This window comes from Falco biarmicus, chromosome 8, assembly GCF_023638135.1.
Source record: "Falco biarmicus isolate bFalBia1 chromosome 8, bFalBia1.pri, whole genome shotgun sequence".
NCBI lineage: Eukaryota > Metazoa > Chordata > Aves > Falconiformes > Falconidae > Falco > Falco biarmicus.
Window position 1 is genome coordinate 41,598,463 of NC_079295.1, and position 25,656 is coordinate 41,624,118.

At 41.0% G+C, this 25,656-nt stretch overlaps 1 protein-coding gene across 9 annotated transcripts in view; it reads left to right on the forward strand.

Annotated features, from left to right (window-relative positions):
• Positions 1-15,494, forward strand: part of MBD5 (methyl-CpG binding domain protein 5) — a 147,671-nt gene extending 132,177 nt beyond the window's left edge. For 7 of the 9 annotated variants that reach the window (XM_056349670.1, XM_056349675.1, XM_056349669.1 and 4 more), the window contains 3 exons: positions 4,655-4,767; positions 10,425-10,500; positions 12,790-15,494. In XM_056349670.1, the coding sequence (XP_056205645.1) occupies positions 4,655-4,767; positions 10,425-10,500; positions 12,790-12,861 (261 nt within the window). In that variant the 3' untranslated portion in view covers positions 12,862-15,494. The remainder of the gene's footprint in view (positions 1-4,654; positions 4,768-10,424; positions 10,501-12,789) is intronic. The other 2 variants (XM_056349674.1, XM_056349676.1) reach the window with 1 other exon arrangement.
• The last annotated feature ends 10,162 nt before the right edge of the window (positions 15,495-25,656 follow it).

Genomic DNA, 25,656 nt, shown 5'->3' on the forward strand with positions numbered 1-25,656 from the left:
TCTTTTATCTGTGACACACAGAAATCAAAGGACTTAAAAATTACATCTTTTTCCCCCGTATACCTGCCTAGTACATTGCACAACAACAGTCATAAGAACATAGTGGAATACTAAAGTATTGCTTTCCCCAAAATTTGGCTGAAGCAGATGCCCAGAGGAGGGAGGACAAGAACATGTTGAGGAGTGCTTCTTCACCAGCAACCTCTGACTCCCACTGGTGTGTAGCTCAGGATTTCTTCAGCTGGAACTGGTATATCTGTTGTGTAACCACTGCTGGTCTTACTGCAGTTCGTAATAGTTACCAGAGGTTGACGTGCAAATGTAATTTCCCCAAGGAATCCAACAGGTCCTTGATGCCACAGACGACTGGGGTGATGTTTGGCCAGAATGGTTTCAACCCTAGTCCAAGAGAACGTTAGTCTCTCTTCACGGGTGGCTTCTCTGTTGACCTCTTAGCCACAAAGGTTGCAGAGAGCTCCCGTCTGAGCACACCGAACAGAAGTATTTAATTTACAGAGAAATCAACATGCTAGAGTAACAATATTTGAATGCTTGTTACGGTTTAACTCTATCCCAGCTGAAGCCAGGACAGCGCTGAAGAGCTCATGCCTTATAAAGGTTAGATCCCCGAGAGAAGTCAGTTTATAAAGTGTAGACAAATGGGACAGACCACAAGCTATAAAAGATTAAACAAAACTGGAAAAATTAGGAGATGTACAATATCCTTGTCCCATCTGGATTACAGCTACAGTAATTACACTGTATACATGTATGTATTCACAAAATTGTATATCTATGTGACTGTTACGATGTATTTGAAGAGCTTATATTTTATAACTTTTGTAAAGAGGTGACATTTCTTTTTTCATTTGCATTCCTTAGCAATTCTTTACATTTACTCCCCAGCTTGTGGGTACCAGGATGTCCAGTTGCTTTTGTGCAAACTCGCCTTCTTTGATTTTATGCCTCTTATGTACGTTATATAAGCATTGTGTAATGTTATATTCAGTGGCACAGATTTTACTGTATACTGAAGCACAAACAACAGGGAAGCAAACGGGAAATGCGTACGTAGCTGCTCGTGCAGGTACTTGTGGAGGCAGCAAGAGAGACTTTCAAGTTCTTCATCAGGAAGTCCCACGTAATGGATCACCTGTCACATCAGAAGGCCTTTAATAATAATAATTTAAAATTAAAAAAAAAAAAAAAAAAGTGTAATTTTCTCCCAGAAGTACAGAGTGAACGACCATTCCAAAGGTCAGGAGTTGAGGTTGAAAGCTGGGATACAGGGCAATACGAGAGAGGTGAAAATGTGCATGTGCTGTGTAATAGTTCCATTTCCAGTTGGAGATAGGCAGGAACGCCCATGCACTCTGGCAATTTATACACGTGTTCAGACACTCCTACAACATGTTGTACGGCTACATTCTTCAGATGTTTGAGCAGCCTGGTCTGAAGAAAAGAAAAAAGGAAAAAAAACCACATAAAAAAACCCCAAACAAACCCACAAACCACCACCACACACAAAAAAACCCCACAAACATGGGGAAAACCACCTTGAAAACCAAAAAGAAAAAAACTGGAAAACCAAATGGTCTTCAGAAATCCTGTGCTTCACAAAAACCCTGGAAGGTTACAATTGATGGTGGGAGTCACTAGCAGCAGTTCCAAAAATTCAGTTTTCTGTGGAGCTTCCTTAAAACATCTTTTAAAAGTATTTGTATAATCAAATGTTAACTTCCTATATTGTAACACTAGCTTTGCTATGCTGTTGGGATTTCATAGTACTTTGTATATTTTCTCTTCTTTATATCATACATAATTTGATTTTTGTTTCCATTTAAAAGACTATGGGTATTAAATGTAATAATGCTTCTGTTTGAGGAGCAGCTAGAGTGGTGTTTCCCTAACAGGAGAAGGGAGGAATATTGCACCTTTGTTTCCCAGTGTACACTTGCTTTTTGGCTCTTGGAAGATTAAAGAGGAACCCCAGGGAAGTGCAGCAACAGCAGTAGATATTGCTGAAAAAGGAGCAAGCCTGAAACTACATGCATCCTAAAACAGAGGATGTGTATTTCATCAAGTAATTAATCTGATTATTATCCAAATTAAATCACCTACACAGGAACAAGGTTGTGAGAACAACAATGTGAAAGTCGAAGGGTTTGTGTGAGCAGCAGTTGCCTGTTGCTAGTGCATTTTATAGCAATTCTTACTGGGCAAGTACTGTTCCCAGTATGACTTTCCATCAGTTAAACTAGGTTTTTTAAAGTGAGCTTTTATAATTCTGCAGGTAGTAACAGGTGTGATTTATCAGTGTCCTGAAAATCCCATTTGTATGTATTATTTAGTGTTGTAATGGCTTATTGTAAATGAAGGCGTATGATGTTATTAATTCAGATATATCTGTTATAGTTGCTTCCAATACCATGTTATGTTAGCAATTTGATACTACTTCAAAAAAGCACTAGCGGGTTTTTTACTCTTCTGCCGCCACAGAATTCCAATAATGAAGATATTGATTCCTTTTTGTTACTTAATATAAGTCCCTGCTTAGCCAAACATGATATTAGCTCTTGATAAAAGTATTTCCTATTGAACTTTCTTATATATCTAATGGCAGGCATATGCAACTCTTTGCAAAGTTTGTTCCTTATACACAGACACACACATAAATATATATATATGGATGTGGATAATGTCCAATTTAGCATCCGTGGCAACTCTGTCACGTAGTAAAGCATTGGAGGCAAAGGCTCAAGATGGTTATGTTATTGCCCTTTAATTCTGTTCAGTTTGAAAAATAGACATTTCTTCTGTAGCTGTTTTTCAGACACGCTGTAAAGTCGAGGCTTGAGGGGCGGTGTACGGTAGGCAGAGTGACGATGCCGCCGTTAATACCATTTTAATGTAGATGTAATGTATAAGCCACTGAAGCCGGTTTGCTCATTCTGTGACTGTTGTGTGCCTTTTCTGCTCATGTTTATCCTTAGTAAAGCTCCACAGGTTTTAAACAGATACTATTTCTTCTGTATGCATTTGTATTTTTCCAAAATCTGATTAGGAGAGGAGTTATTTGAACTATTTGTAGTCTTGCATTAAAAGTAAACACCATTGTAAGGGAAAAGCACTACAATCTGTGGCTGTAATTGAATCTATTTCATGAAAACAGAAATCTTGCCTCCCCATGCGCAGATTGCACCATTAATGACTCTTGTCTTTAAGTCCCCACAACGGCAGTATTCCCCAATTTCATTATCAGATGCGCAAGTTCAAGACATGTGAAATTTGGACTAAGCATGTATTGTATTGGGCCTTATTTCTACAGATTTTGACAGCTTGCTCACTCATTAACTTCACGTTGTCACGTCTAAAAATCAATTTCTTTGTGAATATAAATTATTTAGTAATTGACAGGCTGGGTTTAGAGGGAATTTGCATTTAAATTTCTTTTTCAGATTGTATATAGGCATGCTTAATAAATTTGTATTTATAGAATTAATTTTCCTTGTGTCAGAAGACAAGCTGTACTTTTTAACGAAACAAATGGTATATAAGGTTCTTGTTAAGTTATGGAAAGATTAAAAAATAAGTCAAGCAAAATGTAGCAATACTGAAAAAGGAATTCATCCATTTGTTTTCTTTTAATTGATGTGTTTTAAATACTTTTTCTTTTGTTTTTACAAGCAGAAATGACTCAGCCAAATCAAAATAACATGCAGAGTTAAGTGGACTAATGTTTTGAGAATGCAAATGATAAAATCATGTAGATGATTGTATTGGTTATACTAGTACTAACTGGTGCCAGTGTTTGTATGCGGAGTTTTATATACAGATTGCTTAAAAGTTCATCATTCTGGTGGGTTTCAAGAGAACTTTATTTTCCAGTGAAAGCACTTTAGGTACCAGCTCAGCAGCCCTGTTGAGCACGTGCTCAAATTCATTCCTGACTCAGCAGATCGCTAAGTATGTGCTTAAGTACAAAAAAAATTTAAAAGCCCTTTCTCAGGACCAATAAATCAGCTGGCTGAAGCCAGCTCTAGTGAAGGCTCATGGATTCATAATGCATAAATAAAGCTTGTCACCCTGCCCAACCCCCTTTTAAGGCCTTAAGCCTTTTAACTTAAGCACAGACCCTGGATCTTCGGAAGTAGGAATAAATTTGGCCGTGCCATTAGCATTGTCAAACTGAGCCCTTAAATAGTTTATCCGGAAATTTGAGGTGGTGTGAAACAGTTTTGTGTTGATAGCATCTGTAAAAATTGTACCATAGGCAACTTGCTATTTTAATGCTTCCCAGGTGGTCTCAAAGGTGTGAACTACATTTGTAAAATACATTTGAGTACAGACTATGAGACATTAAAACCGTGTTCATATTAATAATATAAAGACAAACGAGGGGGTTAAAATACTGTTCTCCTTCCTAGTTTTGTTTTCATGAGTGTCACGGTTTTGCTTTTTGTATTTCTATTGCTGGTGGTGTGGGCATCTAGAGAAATCAGAATATGTACGTATATGTATGAGGGGGTGTATATAGCCAGACATCCATTTTTTCTTTGCTGGGAAGGTTAGTGTCTTATGGATGCGGTGAAAATTAGGCTCCGTAATAGTGCATGTCTAGCAGTAAAGTAAAAGCAATGTTTAATAATTGCAGGTCTGGGTAATGTGGTTTGGTGTTCATACCTTCACTCAGGTGGAGCCAGAGAAGTTGAAGACACTAACAGAAGGTCTAGAAGCTTACAACCGAGCCAGAAAAAGGAACAGAAAGTAAGTAAATGCTCATTTATTTGCTAGTGGAATGCAATAATTAAATGATTTTGCTTCCTAAGTCTCTTGTTTTGGGTAGCTTAGTAGAGCAGCCAAACTGAAGAGTTAATTTTCTGAATTCCTTTGTCAGTTATGATAATCATCCGAGATCTTTGATATCTGCATTTTTATTGCATCTTCTGATATTTACAGTAGCCTTTATAAAATGTCAGCCTACTTGTTTGAGCTTTCATGTGTAGGATTTCTAATTTACAGCAAAAAAAGTTATTACATCAAAACTATTCTGACCAAATATGCTCTTTAACAAGATCTGCCCTTCTTATCTCTCCCCTCTCCCTCTGGCAGCTGCTGCTGCAGGCAGAGCACAGGTTTATTCAGATAAATTCAGTTTATTTCCCATTGCTGAGAGGCGCTTCAGAATTTGTGAATTCTGGCTGTATTTAACTAGACAAGGGGCTCAGTGCAGAGCTTTCCTTATGCTCCGCGTCAGACATCTATGAACTGTTTGGTGTATCTTGCCTTTTAGCTCTTATTTAAAAATATACAAGGATAGGAAGGCTGTGAAACAGTAGGCATTTAGGGCATGAAGCAGCAGCATAGACAAAAAGAGGAAAATGGTCGACTTTAGGAGGAAAAAAAATCTGGACAGCTATAAAAGGATCAAAAAGTACAAATTGTACTGGGATTGGATTTGTTCTAGGGTGCTGTTGCAGTGAAAATATATTACTTTGTGTCAGAATCCAAAGTCAGCTTGCAATACTTGTCTTTAGCACAATAAACATGGCCTTAAAGGAATTAAATAATTATTTGTCTTCAGCTCCTTTTAAGGTGTAAGCCCTTCTTTTATTTATATGTCACGCAGCCCTGAAGAGAAGTATTTTTTAAGCCAATGAGACGATGTTTGATGGTTGTTTTTTCCAAGATCATCCTCAAAATATCTTACTGGAGTTTAAGGGTGTATGGTGAGAACACAGAAGGGCTTTTGGCAACCCCCCAGTTATTTGCTCATGTCCCTGAGGCGAGATACGTGACTCAAATAAGGTGACACCGGGGGCAAATTTAAAGAGGTGTTAAAGTTGAAATAAACAGTACAATCTAAGAAAAACGCCCATCTTCTGATTTGCATTTGTGTATTTAGGAGGCTGCAGGGTTTGTCTGCAATTCCCCTGAATCCAGTGGCCTTTTTTTTGGCGGCAGGTCTGGTCCTGCCCCGTTGCTTGCCCGTAAGGAAACTGGGGGTAGCGGATACCCCAGCCAGGCCAGGGCACATGGTTATCCCTCCTGTAGGGTTGCTTTACAGCCTTCCAGGTTTTTTCTCCTTATTTCCACTTGCACTTATTTCATAGTTCAAATATTTTGGCCCTCCTTCATGGACCCTTCCTCTTTTTCCTTTGTCTGAAAAAGTTATTAATCTCCTTACGGTCTGCTTTTTGGTATATGTCTGTGTAGTATCTTGTTACATGCAGGTCCAGATATTTTCAAACATTTAGCATTAAATATAATTGCTACATGTAGAATACTTCTATTTGTTATCTACCTGCATAAGTACTCAGCGCTTACGCATATCATGTACTGGCATCAGGTTGAACACTTCTATAGTAACCAAGACATAGGTAAAGAAACCCAGGACAAACTGATGTTGGGAGAGCGTGGACTAGCATCACATAGGTCCGCTTTGTTTAGCAGGGTGGGGTTAACATCCAGGTCCTCAAAGTGACATTCAGATACCTTAACTCCATAAACTATTCTCCATGTTCCTACAGTTCTTGTCTCAGCCCTAGTATATTTCCTGTTCTTCCCCTCCACTGCACAGTCTTGACTCAATCTCTAACAACATACTTTGAAATTATATATTAAATACAAAATTATTAAAACTAAACTAAAGATTAAAAAGTCTGCAAAGCTGAAAGCTATATTGTAATAGGGATGTAATAAAATGTAATTCAAGTTGCACCTTAAATCCAGTATTTTTGAATTGTAAATCTTCCTGACTTTAAGTACTGGTTTTTAAATGGAAAATTTTGTGTATTCTGTTTCCTTGGTATCTAAACAAGACACCAGAAAATAATGTCATTGTAGCACATTTCATCAGCATAGTCAGAAGTGTTAGCTCCGCTGCACAGAGCTCTGTACCTTCAACTAATAGTATGATCTAAAGCATTCTTTGTAGCAAAAAGGTGGTTTGCTTGGGAGTGTCTCAGAGGCGTGGTGTGAGTGCTGAATGTCATATGAGTTCTGGGGGTTGTAGGAAGATGCACTCACACAGACCGCTGAGCCGTCCTGACCTTCCTCAGTTCCATCTCATGTCAGTCGGTCCGTTCGTACCTGAACTGTGTCCCTTCTTGCTTCCAGCAGGTCATGGCATAGCTTCCTCACCTGTCCAGTTGTAGCCTCCAGAAGACTGGTGGAGGCCCAGTCTTCCCTTACCAAAGCCTCGTCTGATCCAATCTTCGTTCTTCCTAAGCTTTGTAGTTACCTGTACTCCTCTGTTCACTGGCATCCTGCTGCCCCACTTCACAAAACATCTTCCAAGGGTCACCACCCAACACCAGTGTCTCCTCCTCCTGTGGTTCCCTGTTCCTCTGGGTGTTATTTCCCACACCAGGCTTCTCTCTTGTCAGGAGCGTGCCATTTACCATCCCTACCATTACCATCTCAGCCATCCATACTAAGTTATTGCAAAATGAAGTTGGAGCAGTGGCTTCTCAGAGTTGAAGTTACATCTCTGATGTCCCTCCTGTTGGGCATGTGCCATGTTCAAGTTGAACAGGACTCTGGTAAGGGAAGAACTAACGCATCTCTTCCACCACCTTTCCAACTTCCCGTCAGTCACCGTCCTGACACAGTCTTAAGTCTCTGTCTTTGGTAGGTGTGAGTTGGGCACGGCGGGCGCACTCAGGCGTCCGTGTTAACGCTGCCAGAGCTGCCCAGAGGCAGCACCTGCAGGCAGAGTCTGGGATGTGTCTGCTGTGGGAGGGAACTGCAACTCAAAACATGCTCAGATTTCATTTTGATGATACAGTTTGGTAAAATGTTAATGGGCCCTAGTAGGGAGGAGGAGGATTAAAGGAACACTTCTGATGAAAAGGTTGTCCTCCCTTCCTGAGGGAAGGAATTTCAGTCCTTCTCCAAGCTGTTGGCCAGGAGAGGTCTGGTAAGAGATGATGTGCTGCATTTTGATGAGAGGAACAAACTGTTGCTAGGATCTTTTAAATGTAATTTGACCAAACCCTGTGATGTTTACAGGTTGGTTTGCATCACTAGAGGGCTGGTGCATGTGTTGTATCTGATGTCAAGTCCTCAGGTTTGTAGCTGCGGTAAAGGGACATTTCAGTGACGGGCACTTCTGACCCTTCGATGCTCAGGGGCAGATCATCATCTTCACAGCAAAGTGAACATAACAGCAGCCTCTTAAGACAATTCAAACCATCTTTAATATTTTCAATACTTTCAAATGGCTGTTATGATTAATAGCAATAATTTCATAGATAGTGCAATAGGGGTGTGTTGCTGATAGAGCATGTAATGTTGAATAAATAACCGCATCACATACAGGTAACTTGACATCTGCAATCTGCTTCTAGGTGATATGCAAGTCAGCAGTGTTATCAGTTATTAAGATAGCTGCATTATAAATAGTCATCTTGCCTTTATAGGAAGTTATGTTGCCGCTGAACAATATTGTGCTCGGCATTTGTAATATCTAAGGGTGCCTTCACTTGCCCAGGTTGCAAAACTGAAACTGGTTTTTGCAAGCAGTCTAGCCCAAGCAGTGCAAAAACCCAGATGGACATGTCAGGCTTTGGGCGGGAATAGTTATTTCAGTTTATCTTATTTCTTTAGTCGATTTAAACTATATCAGGATACCTAATTTTAAAGTTGCACGTGACTACCACTGTTTAAACTAATTCATTCAAAGCCTTAGTTCAACTTGTGCAACGTCGTGTGTGGATGAAATCCAGTTATACTTCACTTCTGTGCAGTCGGGTCAGTAAGGTTTCTGGCTTTTTTAAATTTTTTGTGCAATTTGTGCCCTGGCATAGCTCAGATGACCAATGCAAAATGGTATTAGGGAATATCTTCTTTGAATAATGAATAACAGTCCCTCTGATCTCCTATCTTTGATCTCCCAGCTGTGCTGATGGGTATGGAAACAATTTTGCTGAGCTCGGGGGGTGGAATTACTGTACAGCAATGCTGCCCCGGTAGTTCCTCTGTGCCAGTTCCTTGGCAATCTTTTGCCAATGCTTTTAGTCACTATAAATCCTTAAGTGCCAGGGAAGAGTGGCCCAGCTGACATGAGAAGCTTTCTTTAAGAGGAAAGTTTTGTTTCGAAAGTGTCTCCGGTGTGGGACGGTCCTAGTGACCCAACCATCCTTTCCAGCATGGGACAAGGTGTTCTGTTACCTATCTCTGCCATAGTCTTCCCTCGTGATGCAGATGGCTCTCATCCTCCTCCCCTCACTTCTTACCTCTCCGAAGCGGGGATAACGGCACTTCTTACTTCCTGAGGATATTGTGATGGATGCTTATAATAATGGCTCTCATCTCACATTCAGCCATTTGTCTTCAAGTCCATTACTTGAAGTAAACGTACCTGTTCAGCTGAAGTCATGAATGAATCAACCTATCTAAATACAGATATATACATACACGCACATGCGTGCGCGCCATTAAGCGCAGATCCTCAACGAGCCATCGACAGACGGTAGTAACTTGTGTGCAAGTACAATTTGCTGGCTTGAAACTCTTGAGGTGTGAACACAGAGTCAGAGAAGTATGACCTGTCATGCAAAGCGTGGTGTTCAAGTGGGAAACTTCTTTAAAGAAGAAATGTACATAAATGTCTCTGTAAAATTAGATCTATACGGAGCTGCCCAGTGACTTGGCATAACTTTTGGTTTGGAAGAAGAAGGTTTTCAACCTACCTTTACCATTGCCCTTGGTGTGCTGTCATTCCAGGGTAAAATAGCAACATTTTAGAGGATTAACATGACTTATTTTCCTCTGGCTATTGAAAGTTAGAAGGGATATTGAACTTTGAGCTGTGTGCTTTGGGTAAGGGGGAAACTTTGCCAATCACGCTCGTCTTTTAAAGGAGATAGCGATGTACATGTTTAGTCCTTCGCAAAAGTATCACTGAAGTGTAACCCCATGTACAGGGTCAATGCGGCATATAATGTGGAGCAGGAAGGAGGCAGAGGCGAGCTGGCACTAGAGGTTTAGTAATGCTTGAAGTCTTTAAGAAAGCCCAGAGTAGCTGGAGTGCTCCTCTTCTGCTCCTGATCAAAACCCATGGTAGCCTGGCCCTTTGCTGGCAGGTCAAAAAAAAAAAAAAAAAAAAAAAAAAGACAAGACTGCACAAAACGCTGTGTTAACATGAAGTACTTTTGCTTTTTATTCATGGGCTTAGTCTGTCTTGTGGATATTGTAACCAACCATACAACTCATTGAAGTGGTGGCTTTCATTTTTCTTCTGTCATTCCAACACAAGCCTCTGTTTTGCGTGATATTTTGTGCTGCAACAACCTGGGAGGCTCTACAGTTAGTACAGTATGTCCAAGGAGTTTGTGTGTTTATTATGACATTCTTTAGAGTTTTTTAGCTTTTTTTCTGTTACTGAGAATTACTAATGGCATTAATTTTTTTCTTCCTAGAAGTGGAAAGCTAAATAACCATTTAGAAGCTGCTATACACGAGGCCATGAGTGAACTAGACAAAATGTCTGGGAATGTAAGTTTCTTTTCACATTAGCAATAATCTCCTTTTTCTGTGTTTCTGCATGTGTGTCAGTTGAAGATGGGGAGTGTTGGTTTGGCTTGCTATCTAACAGAAATTTTGTTTCTATTTTCTTAAGTAACGTAGAATTTTTCAATATTTCTCCTGCATTAAAAACTGTTCGCAAATGTCTAATCATTCTGAAAAATGGGAAAAGTTGAAGAATTTTAGTTGCGTTGCCAATTATTTTTTACAAAGATTGATTCCTGGACTTAGTTTTACACATGCAGCCTGATAATATTTGGATCAGTTCCAGTCCCACTCATATTCCATGGGTTTTCTCTGATTAGTTACACAAATTCAGGCTCGTTTGTTTCTCCATTTAAGCAGCAAGATATTGAAACCACATTGCAAAGCATCATTCTTTTGAATGTAAAACTCTTTGAGTAAAGTTTTCCTCATGTGAAATGAAGGATATTGTCATGAAAGGTAAGTTTAAAAAAAAAAAGAGGAGAATTCCTAATATCAAATCTGATGGCGTTCTTTCTACAGTAATTACACTGTTAGTAGGTAAGCCCAGGATCCTTCTAATATAAAAAATCGGTTTATACAATGTACTCATCATCGTATTTAAAACATGGCTGTAATTTCTTTGAAGCAGACTTAGAAATGCAACAAAGTCTATCACAGCACATGTAACCTCCCCTATCTTATCGTTTGTAATTATTCAAATTATTAACTATAAAACATTGGAATATAGAAAAAAGTCTTTTTCCTGATCTTTGGTGCTCGGTACTGAAGATGCGTGTACATGTGCATATTTAGAAGTAGCAGTAAAACTGCAGGGAAGCTTCTGGAGTGTACGAAGGGAGGCGCCTGCAGAATGCCAGGCTTACAGCCCGGTACAGAACAACCGGGAAATGCGGGATAAGTTGTTCAGTAGCTTTTAGCGGCTGCCGTAAATAAGAACAAAATCAAATCTTTTGTTTAGACTTGTGAATTTTAGGAAATGGGATTGAGTTTTGACGCAAAACGATGCGTTTTCCTCTTGTCTTTGGGAGGAAAAGGAAAGGTTGTAGGTCTGTCACAAATAAATATGGGGTACTCGTTTGGCACACACGCCTCCTGTGTCGGTTACACCGCCACTTACACACTGGGGCCGGACCAGTCCGCTGATACCTTTTTTTGCATTTATAATCCAGTAACACGCCAAACTGCCTGCTATATGCATTTTAACTATGATATAAACCGGCGCAGAGGAAACTGCTGTAATTGGATTTGCTGATCTAGTTGTTTCATAACACAGACAAGCTGATGTACCAGCCTGTGTGTCATTACATAGTCGTGATTTATATTTGAATTATCTGGTCACAAAAATTGCGATTGAAATCTATTCCCGTAAAGATTATGATTCCTAGAAACACTCATAGGGAATCAACGGTTCTCTTTTTAGTGACTGGCGTTTTTTTCAGCTGTTCAGACATCAGTTACGTTTTAAATGAAAAGCATGTGCAAACAAGATCGTTAGCTCAAAGAATTTGTTTCTGCTGGTAAGAGCCAATACATACGTAGGAAATGTTAGCGGTCTGAAGGAATTCAGGAAGGACCCAAGGAAATAATTTGGCACGTTGCTGAAGGATTTGTCACTGTTGCCTGACTGCTGTTTGGAAGCTGCAAACTGCTCTACCCAGGACAGAGCTCGCTCCGGCCGACAGATGGTAGTGCTATTCCGTGCTAGGCACCAGCCTTCCTCCACCTCCTTCTGCCAGTTAGGCTGCGTTTTTTACTGAGCAGTCAGAGATGAAAAACATTTTCACGCTCAAATTAATCTCGCATGCAGCTCGAAATGGAGTATTTCCTTTCAAAATTTAAAACAAAGACCGAGCTTGCTAGCTGTAGCTTGTCCCTTAATAATGCTACCGCAGACCCGGATTTGACTTCTCTTATTTTTCCCTGTGAGCAGTACTTTCTCACCACCCACTTCCTACTTTATTGCCCTTGCCACGGTGTTGCACATGGGTTTGCCTCTGAGGGTGTGACCCGGTCGCAGTTTGGGACTCGGTGCCCGATTCCGTGGTTTCACGATGACTGTCACCGGCTGAGATGCGCAGGTTGTGGCACCAGCCTCTTTCTCCCTGGTGCCTTAAAGTTCTTGAAGTTCTTTTAATTCAGGCTTCCACGTAGACATGAAGTAGTTAAGAACCGTTTCATAACAGCACCTCAAGCAATCCTGTAGTTGGTTTGTTACTGGCTGGTTACTTTGACCAGTCTCCTTTGCTAACTTGTAACTGTCCTTGTTTTTAGGTCCACCAAATCCCCCAGGGAGACAGACAAGTGAAGCCTCCAAAGCCCAAGAGGAGGAAGATCTCTAGATAACATTGAATGTCGTTGTTACTGGTCCAGTGCTTATCAAAATGAACGTGCACATAAGTCTATATGTAGGTATTGATATAGACGTGTTTATATCAATATTTATATGAAGACAGATAGATACCATCACAGGGTGCTACGCGGATTAGTGGTACAATATTTTTGATGATTAGGAGGGATAGCAGTTGCTGGGTAAGCCAATCAGAAATCTTGAAAGGTTGCAGTAACAATGTCAGATGATTACTGAATTTTTTTTCTATAATACTAAAATTGTGATTATAAGAAATAGTCCAAATGTTTCTGAGAAATTTTCATTGTGTATATAGATAATACAGAATTTCATGGTGATATCTGAAATGTAAATATTGTACAATATTGTCATGTACAAGCGTACCTAATGCACACTTTATCTTTTATTGTACAAAAAATAGTGTACAAAATTCTTTGGTTTCTATTGAGTACACATACAAGAGACTACCAGTGTAAAGTGATAAATAAAAATACAGCCTAAATGCTTTTATATGATAATGTAAAAGATGCTGTTTTTGTATTTAACAGCAGAGAGAAGGCATGATTATGTAATACCTTAATTATGACATACACTTCACGCCACTGAGTGTTCATTGATACTGTCTGTTTGGAATGAACCTTGCCTGGAAGTACTGTACTCCATTTCAGGTCTCTGTAGGAGAGTGCAACCTTGCAGATTCCTAACGGGATGTGGGATCACAGCTCTAATTAATAATTCAAAGGCTGCAACTATCGGTTGCGTTTTTATTTACTTAGCTTTTAAAGTAGAATGCTGTAGATTTTATTAAAAAGAAAAAAAAAGTAGATGGACTATTTTAGTCAACCATTTCTGTAGTTAAAGTTTCATAGCCACCTGATAAACTAAACAGTTAATATCCCCCGTAACGTTGACCCCTCAAAACCCCTAGATTTATTAGCTTAAATTATCTAACGTCATTAACCATCGTGTTTACTTTTAAGGGGGCAGAGGCCCTGCTTTAATAATGTGATCAGTATTGATTACGGTTTGGTTTCGCAGTAGAATGAAAGGGCATGCTCCGCAGCGTTCGTAAAAGTAATTCCAGTATCCATCTCGCAGTATTAAAACAAAAAATTAAGGGTGGCTTACAAAACTATTAGCAACAGTAATTTTTATCAGTATTATGTAACATATCAGATTTATTTTATTTAAAAAGAATTATTTATACCATTAACAGATTCTTATATATATTAATGTGGCTGAAATGTGCAGGTTAAATCTATTAACCAAATTATTTATGTTATATTAAGTGAGAAATGTGAAAAATATGTAGAAAAAAATTAATACACTACAGATTTAAAAGTCTAAAGCTATGAGCCATTATAAAATTAACGAACGGAGGTGTAGCACAACATTATTTCCATTTGATTTCATTTCTATTTTTGACACGGATGGTGGTGATGGTGATGGAAGCAATGACATCCTCTGTCTTCAAGTCTTCCCGAAATAACTCTCAGTTCACCATTCCCGGTCCCGGGCTGGAGTCCGTAACCCCTACCTCTTCGTCCGGGACCACCACTTACCTCAGATTTCCTTTTCCCCCCTCCCTGAATTCCCAAATCTCACTCTCTAGCTAAGGACTGGCAGTGATCAGCATCCTGGGAAGCTGGCGGTATCGCCACTCTCCAGGTACCCGGCACTCGGCGCCAGGATCACAAGTCATTGCTCCTCTTCCCATCCGCCTTGCCCAAGTCCCACACTCCACTCTCTGAAGGACATGACCGAGACCGGCCGTCCCCGAGGACGACAGGACCCGGCGGCTTTCCCAGCCTCGGCTCTGGCGTGCCAGAGCGGGCAGCACTACCTCCGGGCTGGCCCCTGGCCTTTCTCATGGCTGGCGAAACGGCTCCCACTGCTCCTTCCCCCGCCCGAGGGATCGCAATAGCTACACTGGCTGCAGGGGCCTGGAGGGAGGCAGGAGCCCTTCCTTCCGCGGGGTAGGTTCATTTGTCTTTTTGTAACGCCACCGTCCTCCATGCAAGCTCATGTGAAGTGATTGATTTTATTAATTTAAAAAAAAAAAAAAAAAAAAAAACACCACAAACTTTTTTTTTTGGGGGGGGGGGGTGTAGTTTAGCTCCCATTTTTCTGTTCCGAGTTGCTGTGTTGGTTTCAAGAGTCGATGTTGTCCGTTTGCCACGCCAGCCCGCTTCCCTGCTGTCTGCCCACACCCGCGTGGGTTCTGACGCCACCGCGTGCGTGCGTGCGTGTGCGTGTGCGAGCGCCTGCCTCAGTTCAGTTTCTTTCGCCCTTTGCTTTCTGTCCTAGAACTGAGTTTGTATTGACCGACCCTTCTTTTGGCATTTTAACTGATTAGGTTTGTACTTTCTCACCGATGTATACTTTACATCAATAGGCCATGTAAAGTATTTTTGTGCACTTGATTTCATTGGTTAATAATGGCGTTGATGTGGGTGCTAGGAGTAGTTTGTTTCAGTCCATACCAATTTTTTTCTCTTTTAGAGTTTTTATGGTTTCATGTAAGCAGTTAATGTAAATATTGTGAGCATTACAGGTCATGCAGTGTTGTAACATTTTAAAAAATGTTGCACCTACTTTACGATTAAAAAACTGGTCACTCATACTTGAATTTTGCCCATAGAGCCATTTCTTTCTCTTTGCATTAAAGCATAATATACTTTTTTGATGGAGGCCCAACCCTTCTTTCTACCTTATTATTTTTTGTTTAAAAAATCTATATTTTTTCTAATAGAAGACTTAAAAATGAAAATTTAAAAAATACTTTTTGCCTACTTTCTAATTTAAGAGAGAATTCCTATATTTAAAAGGTGGAAAAAGAAAAAAAAAAAAAAAAACAACCGACTCCATTGTGGAAAGTGGAACAACACTTTATTTGTCATTAATATGGCACAATCACACAAAACTGAACTGGCTGAGTAAAGCGAGCCCACGACGTCAATCAGTATCTCGGTAGATTAGGGAACTACGTGATTCTTTGCGGATGTAAAGTGTTACATATTCTTGTTTATTTATTTATTTATTTATTATGCTTTCTTTTGCTAAGTGGGTGACAATGTGGTTGAGTCATTCAGATGACGTTCAAATTAAAGGAAATATTCCTCTTTCTATTATGGTGCATTTTGTGAACACCATAAAAAATATTTTCATTTATTTCAGTGGATTTTCTTCATATTTTTACTTCTGGCAGAAAACATTTGGCTGGTATCAGCTGTAAAATTAACATCCACGTAGTTAAAAAAAAAAAAAAAAAAATCAAAAAAACCCACCCCACTTCTGATGTCCCAGGTCTATTATCCTCACAGTCTAAGGTTTTAGGGGTTAAAAAGAACTTAAAATTTAAAGGTATTTCCTAAATCAGCTTTGCAGGAGGTTTATAAGTGATGTAATATCTTTTTGGAGTCCCTGAGTTTGATGGTATAGAGATATTAGAGGGCTCGTGGTGGACTGAATTACCTTAGGACTGCTACCTTTCTTAGCTACGGTTTGTATTTTGCTATGTAGGGTTGTAATGTGAGAATTCCAGAAGAGCAGTAGCATAAAAGTGCTTTTCTATTTTTAAAAAAAAACCCATTCTAGTCTTACTAAGAATTAGAGATTTTTTTAATATCAGTTTTGTAATTTTTGATAAAGTTGTCAATATTATGATTAAATCACCAGAAAAAAAAGTTACTGTGATGTTCTCTTCGGGGCAGGGACTGTCTTCCTATGTATTTATAAGATGCCACGATGGGATGCCCAGGCCTAAAAGGGGCCACGGGCACCGCTGTCAAATTAAATAGCAACCTACAACATGGAGGTTGATTTAAATGCATAAAAGCCAAGAGAATTCACAGTTAAGACTGCAGATCCAATTACCGGTCCTTAGTTTGCCTGCGGTGCCCTCGGGGAAGGTAACGGCATCAGCTGCGACATCCAGCGGGTAAGTTGAGGAAGCCGATGGCTGTTGGAGCTTGTGCTCACGCAATCCAGGACCTTCTCATCCAAGTCCAAACAGATCCACTCCGTTAACACAGCCCTGGGTCCCCTCCCTCTCTCTGCTGTTTTTACCAGTACTAACTGAGCAACTCAACCTTCACGTTTCACGATTCCCCCAAAAATGCTATTAACCCGGTGCTTTGAGCACGTTCCTGATCTACAAAGCCCCAAGCACATCAACGGATCATTTAGTTCAAAATCCACTGTTCACACTGGTGGTGAATCAACACTGCTAGACCTCCAAAAAAAAAAAAAAAGGAAAAAATCCTACCAAAAATAAATTTGTCTATCCCAGGACATGAGCCTGGGGGCTTCCTGGGGACCCCCCAAGCCCAGGGAGCCCACAGTCCACCACCCCAAGGGTTTCTGCCCTGCTGCTGGTTACTGTGGACTTGCACTATCAAGGATGAGAGGCTAACTAAAAGAGCGAGCCTTTGAAAGTGAAAGTGCTCACCTATTTCCTGCAATATTGTCCAAATGCAGCGGCGTGTATGGCTGTGATAAATGCTGCCTGGGCACATGTACCCCCAAAAGTCTCGCCAGCCTCTTGCTGCCCTGCACCGCCAGCTGTTGCTGAAGCTGAACTAGTCACATATTTGCTTTGCGTTTGAAAGCTGAGCAGCGGGACGTCAGGCCTTCGTCGTTCATTTCTCTCTGCCAGTTTTTACAATGTATTTATTGGCTGTGAACACTTAAAAGCAATTTTTGTTGTTGCTTAAAAGAAAAAAAAAAAAAAAGATTTGATTGAAATCACCCCCACAAAAGCACATTCTGGAGAGATTTCATCTCTCGCGTTTTTACCTGCTGCGAGATAAGTGTGTGTCTGTAATTGAGTGCCAGCCCAACAGAAGATGAGGGGTTAGGATTTAGAACAGAAAAAGAAAAAAAATAAATATATGTGGAGAGAGAGAGAATAGTTCTTTCTGGGAATTTCTATTTTGGAAAAGATATGGGAAATGGGAAGGGTGTTGTCGTACTTACCCTGGACAAAGCGGTGTGGAGAAGGCGGAGCAAGAACATCCCCAGGCATTCCTGCATATAGACCCCAAGGAAGCGTGAGCACAGGTGCGGCACAACAAAGGGAACAACGGCACACGCGCGGCATCAGCTGCGTCTTAAAATTGCCGGTGGAACTGGGTCCCAGTGAAGGAGCGAACTGGGTCTGAGCCACCATTTGAGCCTGGCTTTGAATGGTGCTAAACCAGTTCCAGTGTGGGATGGGGACGGAGCCTCTTACGGCCACATCCGCGTCCGGGCCCAGCAGCGCGGGACACCGCCAGGTAAGTCCTCTTGTGGCGTCAGTGGTTTCACTTAACTAACAACATTAATACCCATCACTTCAAACCAGCGATGGTGTGAGAGGGGGAGAAGGGAAAAAAAAAAGCAGTCTCGCCCTGAGGAAGGTCAAGGCACCAAAATCAAGGCTGCAATGCAAAAGAAACCCAAAACCCTAAAAAGAAGTATCCTAAAAATGAATAAATACTTTCAATTTTTTATATATATATATTTATACTACTCAGTGGATTTCTGCTTTGTATGTTGCAGAGTCTGTGCTATGAGGAACCACCAACTTTTCAGACAGGAAACGAGTTTGCAGAATAGACTTTTTTTTTTTTTTTTTTTAATCTGACTTCAGAAGTTTCCATCTCATCAAATCACAATCATTTTAGGCCTTTTTGAAAAAGAAGCAATTCTTAACTCTTGGTAGAAAGACTGCTTGTTCTGAGTTCCAGGAAAATAATTTGTTCTTCTCACTGATTTTTCTTCAGGAAGAGAAACACTCATAAAAATAACCAAAAGTATTGGGGTCTGCCATTAGCTGTTCTCCATCATGGGAGCCGCTCTGCTTCTGAGGAGAAAAGTGAAGATTTACCCCTGAAAAAAAGGGAAAACTTCTTTCTCCTATTCTGTTCTATTCTGTTCTATATTCTACATTCTATGTGCCATGTTCTATATTCTGGTCTATGTTCCATGTTCTATAGTCTATGCTCTATAATTCTATATTGTATTCTATATTGTGGTCTATGTTCCACGTTCTATATTCTATTCTATTCTATGTTCTATATTCTATTCCATATTCTGTTCTATTCTTCACTTGTTTAGTTGTGACCGAAAAGAGAATCTGTAGTTCCCTGACTTGGTCTCATACATCTTGAGAGTCTCATCAACCAAAATGACAAAACAGGAGAACCTGTGTTTCTTCCTCCCAGTATCGCTGCAGAAAAGCATCCAAAAAGCCAACTCGATAGAGCAAAATTATTTGTCTGGCCACAAAGGTGTCATCACAGTATTCCAAAATAGCTACCCCAGCAGCACGCCTACTCCCTTGCCCAGTTAACTTACTGTGTGCCAGCCATCTCAAGCCTGCTCTTCATTTTTCAGATATCCAAACATGTATTTTACAAAAAAATGAAGTTACTATAAATTATGAAATGTGAGGCTTTTGGCATTTCAGATAATGTCACAACAGCCTTTCTGTTAATTTGCTTTCTAAGTTATGAGGGAAGTTGTTGTACCTTATGAGCAAGGTATCGACATCCTTACCATATGTGCTTTTGATTGGCAGGAACCTCCAAATTATTGATACAGCAGCAAGGAGCGTCACTGACATTCTTCTCTCCTCCCGTTATTAAACATATAATTTTTATGTTCCCGTCCCACACTCCTAAGGCTGCACTGGCATGCTCTGCAAGAACTTTTTTTGCATGATAAAGCCTGATCATATATGTGATATTTCAAGTGGAAGTGGAAATGGAAGCAGTGTAAACTATGTAGAATAGAAAAGAGAATTTCAAATGTAAAGCAAACCCAAAGCAAACAAACAAACAAAAAAACTAAAACCCAAAACGTTGAAATATTGATTAGATACCTGTGCTTTGAGTTTGAGGATATTGGCTCATCAAGTGAAGTCTTCAGGGTATGATGCAGACCAGTGCTCTGTCTCCAGGTGAGGAAAGCAAGCTTGTCCGCTGCTGAGGAAAAAAATGAATTAAAAAATAAAAGGGTTTAGGCCCTTCAGTGTGTGCTGTAGTTGTGAAATGAATTTGTGTCATGCTCCTTGAGCCATTAGTCTGAATGAATAAATGAAGCAAGCTCTCCCTGAGAAGGCGGCAGGCTGATGGGGCAAAAGCACCGGCAGCTTCTCTCAACTGCAGAGTGTCAGGACAAACCTGGTTCTACCTGAACCTTTGTAACTAATAACTTGGTTGCGACCAAATGGTTAAAATAGACAATAGAGTGTTTGAATTAAAATAAAAATCAATAGTATAAAATACACACATTTTTAAAATAAGTACAAACTTCAGGAGATTTATGGAAGTACAAGCATGGTATTTACAACCCCAAAACCTGATTCAGGGCAGTAACTTTTATAGAAATTGCATCTGAATTCCTGCTTTAGCAACCAACTTGACAAGTTTCTGCACAGATGCTGAATGCAGGTGTGTCTTCAAGCACCTCTCCTCCCTCCGCGGGTCAGGGAGCGGTGGGAGACGAGTGGCTGTGAAGGGAGAAGGTCTCTGTAGCTTGGTGGCAGAGCCCCAGCAGCCACCTCATTGCATCCATACAAAGAGTGAGGTGGAATGAGTTTGTCGTAAAATGAGACACATGTAGGCATGGAAACACATGTCCAAACTACGTGTGATTCTTGTTAAAATACTTGGAATAGTTGTGGGAGAATTAGGCTGAAGCCCAGTAATGGTGGGAATTAAATCTGTAGAGAGCGTTTCTATTACAGGCAAAGAGCTCTTGCTGGGAAAGTTTTAACATGGCTTTAGCTAAATACATATTCACGTTTTACAGAGTAACAGCAACATATCTGCATTTGTTAGAATTGATCTACTTCACTAACAGCAGAGCTAATATTACTTAGGAATAGAAAAAAGGCAGCAAAGCACAGCAAGCAACAAATTATGAATTATTCAATGCAAATGTCAAGTTTTAGTAGTGAATGTGGATGTAAATCTTTTTTTGAAAGGCTAAGCGTTGTCATTAAGCAAGTCCATATGACGCTGCATCTGTTGGATTTCTTTTATATTTATATCATTTTCTTTTTATGTATGCTGGGGAAAAGTATTGGGAATTTCCACATTAGAATTTTAATAACATCATTTCCCCAACTTCTGTTGTCTGCTGACTTAATGTTTGGTGAAGGGATGATTTTTCCGGCAGAGGTTAAACCCGTAACCGCTTCATTAGCTACCCAAGCCATAAGTCTTCAAATGAAAATTTGTTTTTGTGGAGAAATTTTAGTTTTCCACATATCGAGCCCAAGAAGTCAGATAAATTTAACTATCTGCCATTTCCAGAGCATCGCCTCCTGATCTGGCGCTTTTATGTGATCTTAGACCGGGTATCTTTTTGAGTCACTCCATAAAGAATTCTTCCACATGTGTGTGAAGAATGCAGTCTGGATTGAAATCTGTTAAATTCAAATTCTCAAATCAGAGATAATATCTCCATAATGTCTCCAAGTTGTTACTTTGAATTGCATCTTGCCCATGTAAGCCACGGGCAATTCAGTCCAATTTTTCTGCTCTCTTCTGTCTGTCTTTATTTCAATACTGTCACATTTGTTCCCAGTAGCTGCAGTCAGACAAAGCCAGTTTAATTTCTGGCGGGGAGTGGGGACGTACAGCAGAAGAGCGCGGAGGTATCCATTACTCCGCAAATGTATGAGAAGCCTGTGCCGGGGGACTCCTATCTGCTCTATATAATCAATCTGTCCAAGTATTTCTATAGCTCTCATTATCCTGCATGCCTCCAGGATAAGAAGCTGAGAACAATGGCCCATTGTCAGTTTATGAAGCAACTTTTTCATCTTCCTTCCCCAAAGACTAAATACTTAATTAAGTAAATTAAAATTAATTATGGAATCTGTACAACAAGATCTTATCACATCTATCCCCCAAACTGAGCGCTCTCTGCTCTTCCTGCACACTCGCTCTCCTAATCATAAAATCACAAGCTGGTTGGGGTTGGATGGGACCTTTAAAGGTCATCTCGTCCCACCCCCTGCCCCGGGCAGGGACCCCCCCAGCCCAGGCTGCTCCCAGCCCCATCCAGCCTGGCCTGGAGCACTGCCAGGGATGAGGCATCCACCACCTTGCCGGGCAACCTGTGCCAGTGTTTCACTGCTCTCATCGTAGAAAATTTCTTCCTTATCTCTAATGTCAATCTCCCCTAAGACAGGAGGTGCCCAGAGGAGCAGCCCAGGTGCACGGGTGGCTTTCTTCAGCAGATCCCACCTGGAGATGGGATCCCACCTGGAGATGGGAGCGTTCCCATCACCCAGCCAGGGACTCGGCCTTGTACAAAAATCTCTGCGTGTTTAAGGTCAAGCGCGGTGAACCAGTGCTGATGATCAAAAATACACATTCATCTTCTAGAGCTGAGGCTGAAAGGCTTTCACTTTTGAAAAAATCATTTCATATTAGGCTATACTTAAATATACAATGAGCAAAGTAGGTTTCTAACAAACCTCAGAGCATCTCTGCATATTTTTAAGTGATTTCTTCTGCTTCATTAGCAAGAGGTTTAAACTGAGACAAATTCCAAAGGACTTGAATGTTGCATTTCTATTAATTAGTTTTCAGAGGAAGATGTTGCCATTAACTATCTACAGTGATCCTCTTATTAACTGTCTGATAAGGGTGACTTAAGCATCTAATAAAATAATGGATTAGACGGCAAGAACGAATGAAGTGTATCATGAGGATAGTTGAACCTGCAGGAAAATGAATGCAATTATTTACCAAATGAAAGGACTGTGTTATAGGTTTATTGATTTTGTCCTTAAAACTTTTAGGAGATGAACACCTAGAAGATGTCAAGTATTTTTAGAACAACAAATGTACCCATTCCGCATGTTGGGCAGAACCAGGATGCAGTTTCTCAGCAGCGTGTGCAAGTACCAGCTGGATGAGGCCAAGGAGGGACTGTCCCCACCCTGGGGCAGGGGGTGAAGAGCAAGCAGACACCCAGAGGGAGCAGTGGGGGTGGCTGGGAGCAGCGCCTCTCCCCAAAGTAGCTATCGACCCATGGCGGCGGCAGCAGCAAGCCCAGCAAAGCAGCAGGCACAGAGGCTGTTCTGCTGTTGCCCACCATCCTGCTGTCCTGAGCTGCTGCTTATGTTTAGATCTGATTTTGCAATAAAGAAGGATTAATGAATATTAATTTAAGGAGCTGTAAACAGAGCCTCGTGATTCAGGCACTCACACCTCGGGGGTGTGTTTGGTAGGAGCAGTCGCAGGGAACTATAAACATGGACGGCTCTTGCAGGATGCGAGTGTGTGATGGCGTGGGTCTACCTGCTGGGTCTTGCAGGCTTGGGGTATAGAGCGTGGAGCAGAGAAGCTCTGCTGGGGTACTCATTACAGTGCTGGGATCATAGAATAGATAATACGTGATGCTCCCAAAGCAGCAGGCTCCAGGAGAAGAGGCAGCGAAGCAATGTGTCCTACAGCACACGCAGTCACCTGTCCCTGCAGTAACTCCAAGTTACCTCTCAGCTGTTCTGCTGTAGTGGAGAGTGGTCCAGCAGCCAGGCTGCTTCACCGCTTTTCTCACTCACTGAAAAATTACCACCAGTGGAAGAAAAGATGCTTTTTGTGCTCCCTTCCTTCAGCCCCACACTGTTCCTGACTACAGGAAAAGCAGATTTTATCGCTGCGTTTCAGATGCTGGTGTGCAGCCCCCTGAGCCCAGCTGTTGAGGCATCATTCAGGTAATCTGGATGGGCAGTACTGGGGGTCTTCCTGAAATGGGACTAATAATGTGTTACAGAGCTGTAACTAATTATATGGCCTTTAACTATCAGGCTCGCAGAGTTGTTCATGGGGTTTTTTTAACGATCCTTAAAATAATGAATGAGATTCCTTCCTGATAGTTTCCATGAGTTAGGGGCCTCCTAAATCAGGTTTATAATGTGCTAAGCCTAAAAGAGGTTTATTTCAACTTTGTTCTTCAACAAAACCAAACGCAGGTAGAGCATGGCTTCTGATCAATGTTTGCATTCTCTTCTACTTGTCTCTGAAATGAAAGAATAAGGAAAACATCTTAAAGTTTACATTTCTCAGAAAAAAGAAAGTTTTCTTTTAAAACCTCTGACATTGCTGGTGCAGAAAGGCATCGGGGCCCACTGCTTTCAGGTAAACAGCCATGAATCTAAAGTTTGCTTGTCTGTCATGCTCCAAAATAGCTGTTCTTAACTGAAGTTGCACATTATCTTTTTTGTTTGACATTTGAATTAACTCTTACTTAAGCCCTGTAGACAATTGTATCTATTCAGTTTTTCAGAGAATTCAGAAACGTGGGCAGGGTTTGAATATTTTTTAGAGCATCTCCTAAGAAGTGTGTTCTAAGCACAGTCTGATCTCCAGAGTAGACTCAGCTGAATGTATTCCTGCTCCAAACCACCTTAGCTAGGACTCTTGCCATGGTTACCTGCTCATACACCTGGGTCAGAGCTTAATGGATTTGAATGGCCCGTGAAAACTGGATCACCGTTCCACAAAGGCTGCTGCATTTGGAAATGTCTTCTCCCTTCAGTCACACTGACCTGCTTCGCCCAGTTGCTACGCAGCTCTGGCTCCCAGTGCCAGGAGGAGACTTGGCACGTTTGCTGCATCACTGAAGGAAAATAATTTCTTGACCTGCACACATGACTTTCTTAAGGAGAAATCCGCCAAGCAGCACGGTGTGTGTGACTTTCTCTCTGTTTAATGCTAAAACAGAGAACCTAGTTTGAGGCTAAAAAACTATGCTTAAAAACAACCCCCTAGCCCCAAAATAGTGGTGCAAGGGCTCTGCCTGTGGGAAAGCCTCGGCCAGTGCTACTAAGCAGAGCACTGCATAATCCTTAACAGTTTTTAAGCTCCATCATGCTGTGCGACTTCTTCCTCCCGTTGTTCTGATTGGGTTATCATCCCGCAGTAGTAATCATCTTCTGATTTCCAGCCTGCGTTTGCTCAAAGTTCGTTTTCATCCATTTCTTCTTGTTCTGACAGTTCTTCAGCTTCCCTCTCTGGCTATGTAATCGCTGATCCCTCTACAGCCAGCGATCATACCCCTCCTCGGCTTTCCTTCTGTCAGAACAAGCAAGCAGCACACCTCTCAGCTCTTTCCGTATAATAGTTTCTCCAATCACTTGGTTATTTTGGCAGCCGTTTGTTGCCGAATTAGGTAATCAGTTATACCTCGTACTTGAGAAGCAGTCTCAGCAGTGCGCTGGAGGATAACACCAGTACATTGCTGTTTCTCTCCTAAATACCTTTAAATTGTCCGAGCTTGGATGGAAGGGTACTTGGAGCCTGCGCTCACGTTGGAATCAACTAATGTAGCTGGTGGTTGGTTTTTTTTCCGGTTAACATGGTATCATTTTTTTGGCCCAACGTGTGTTGGGGTTTTTTTGAACTAGGATTAATATATGGCACTAGATATCAGACTGCAAAGCATTAATACAAAAAAAGCATTAAGATAAAATTTAACATTGCTATACAAGAGGGCATGTAATGTAGAGCCCGTGCCGCACGGTTTGTGCCATAATGCCCATAATTAAGGAAATCGCTGGACTGGTGATTGACTTGCTTGTGCCATTTGTATTCCCAGTCCTAGTACAGCAGCAGAAACCTGACATCTCCACGCAGGAATGTGCCCCTCGCTGAGCATGTGAACTTGCCCACGGTAATGAGAGAAATGTATTTGTAGGCATGTAGGCACACATCTTGCAGACAGCAGCTCCAGCTGGCTCTTAAACAAGCTGCGTCGTATGGTCCATTCTGCCCCTGAATAACATG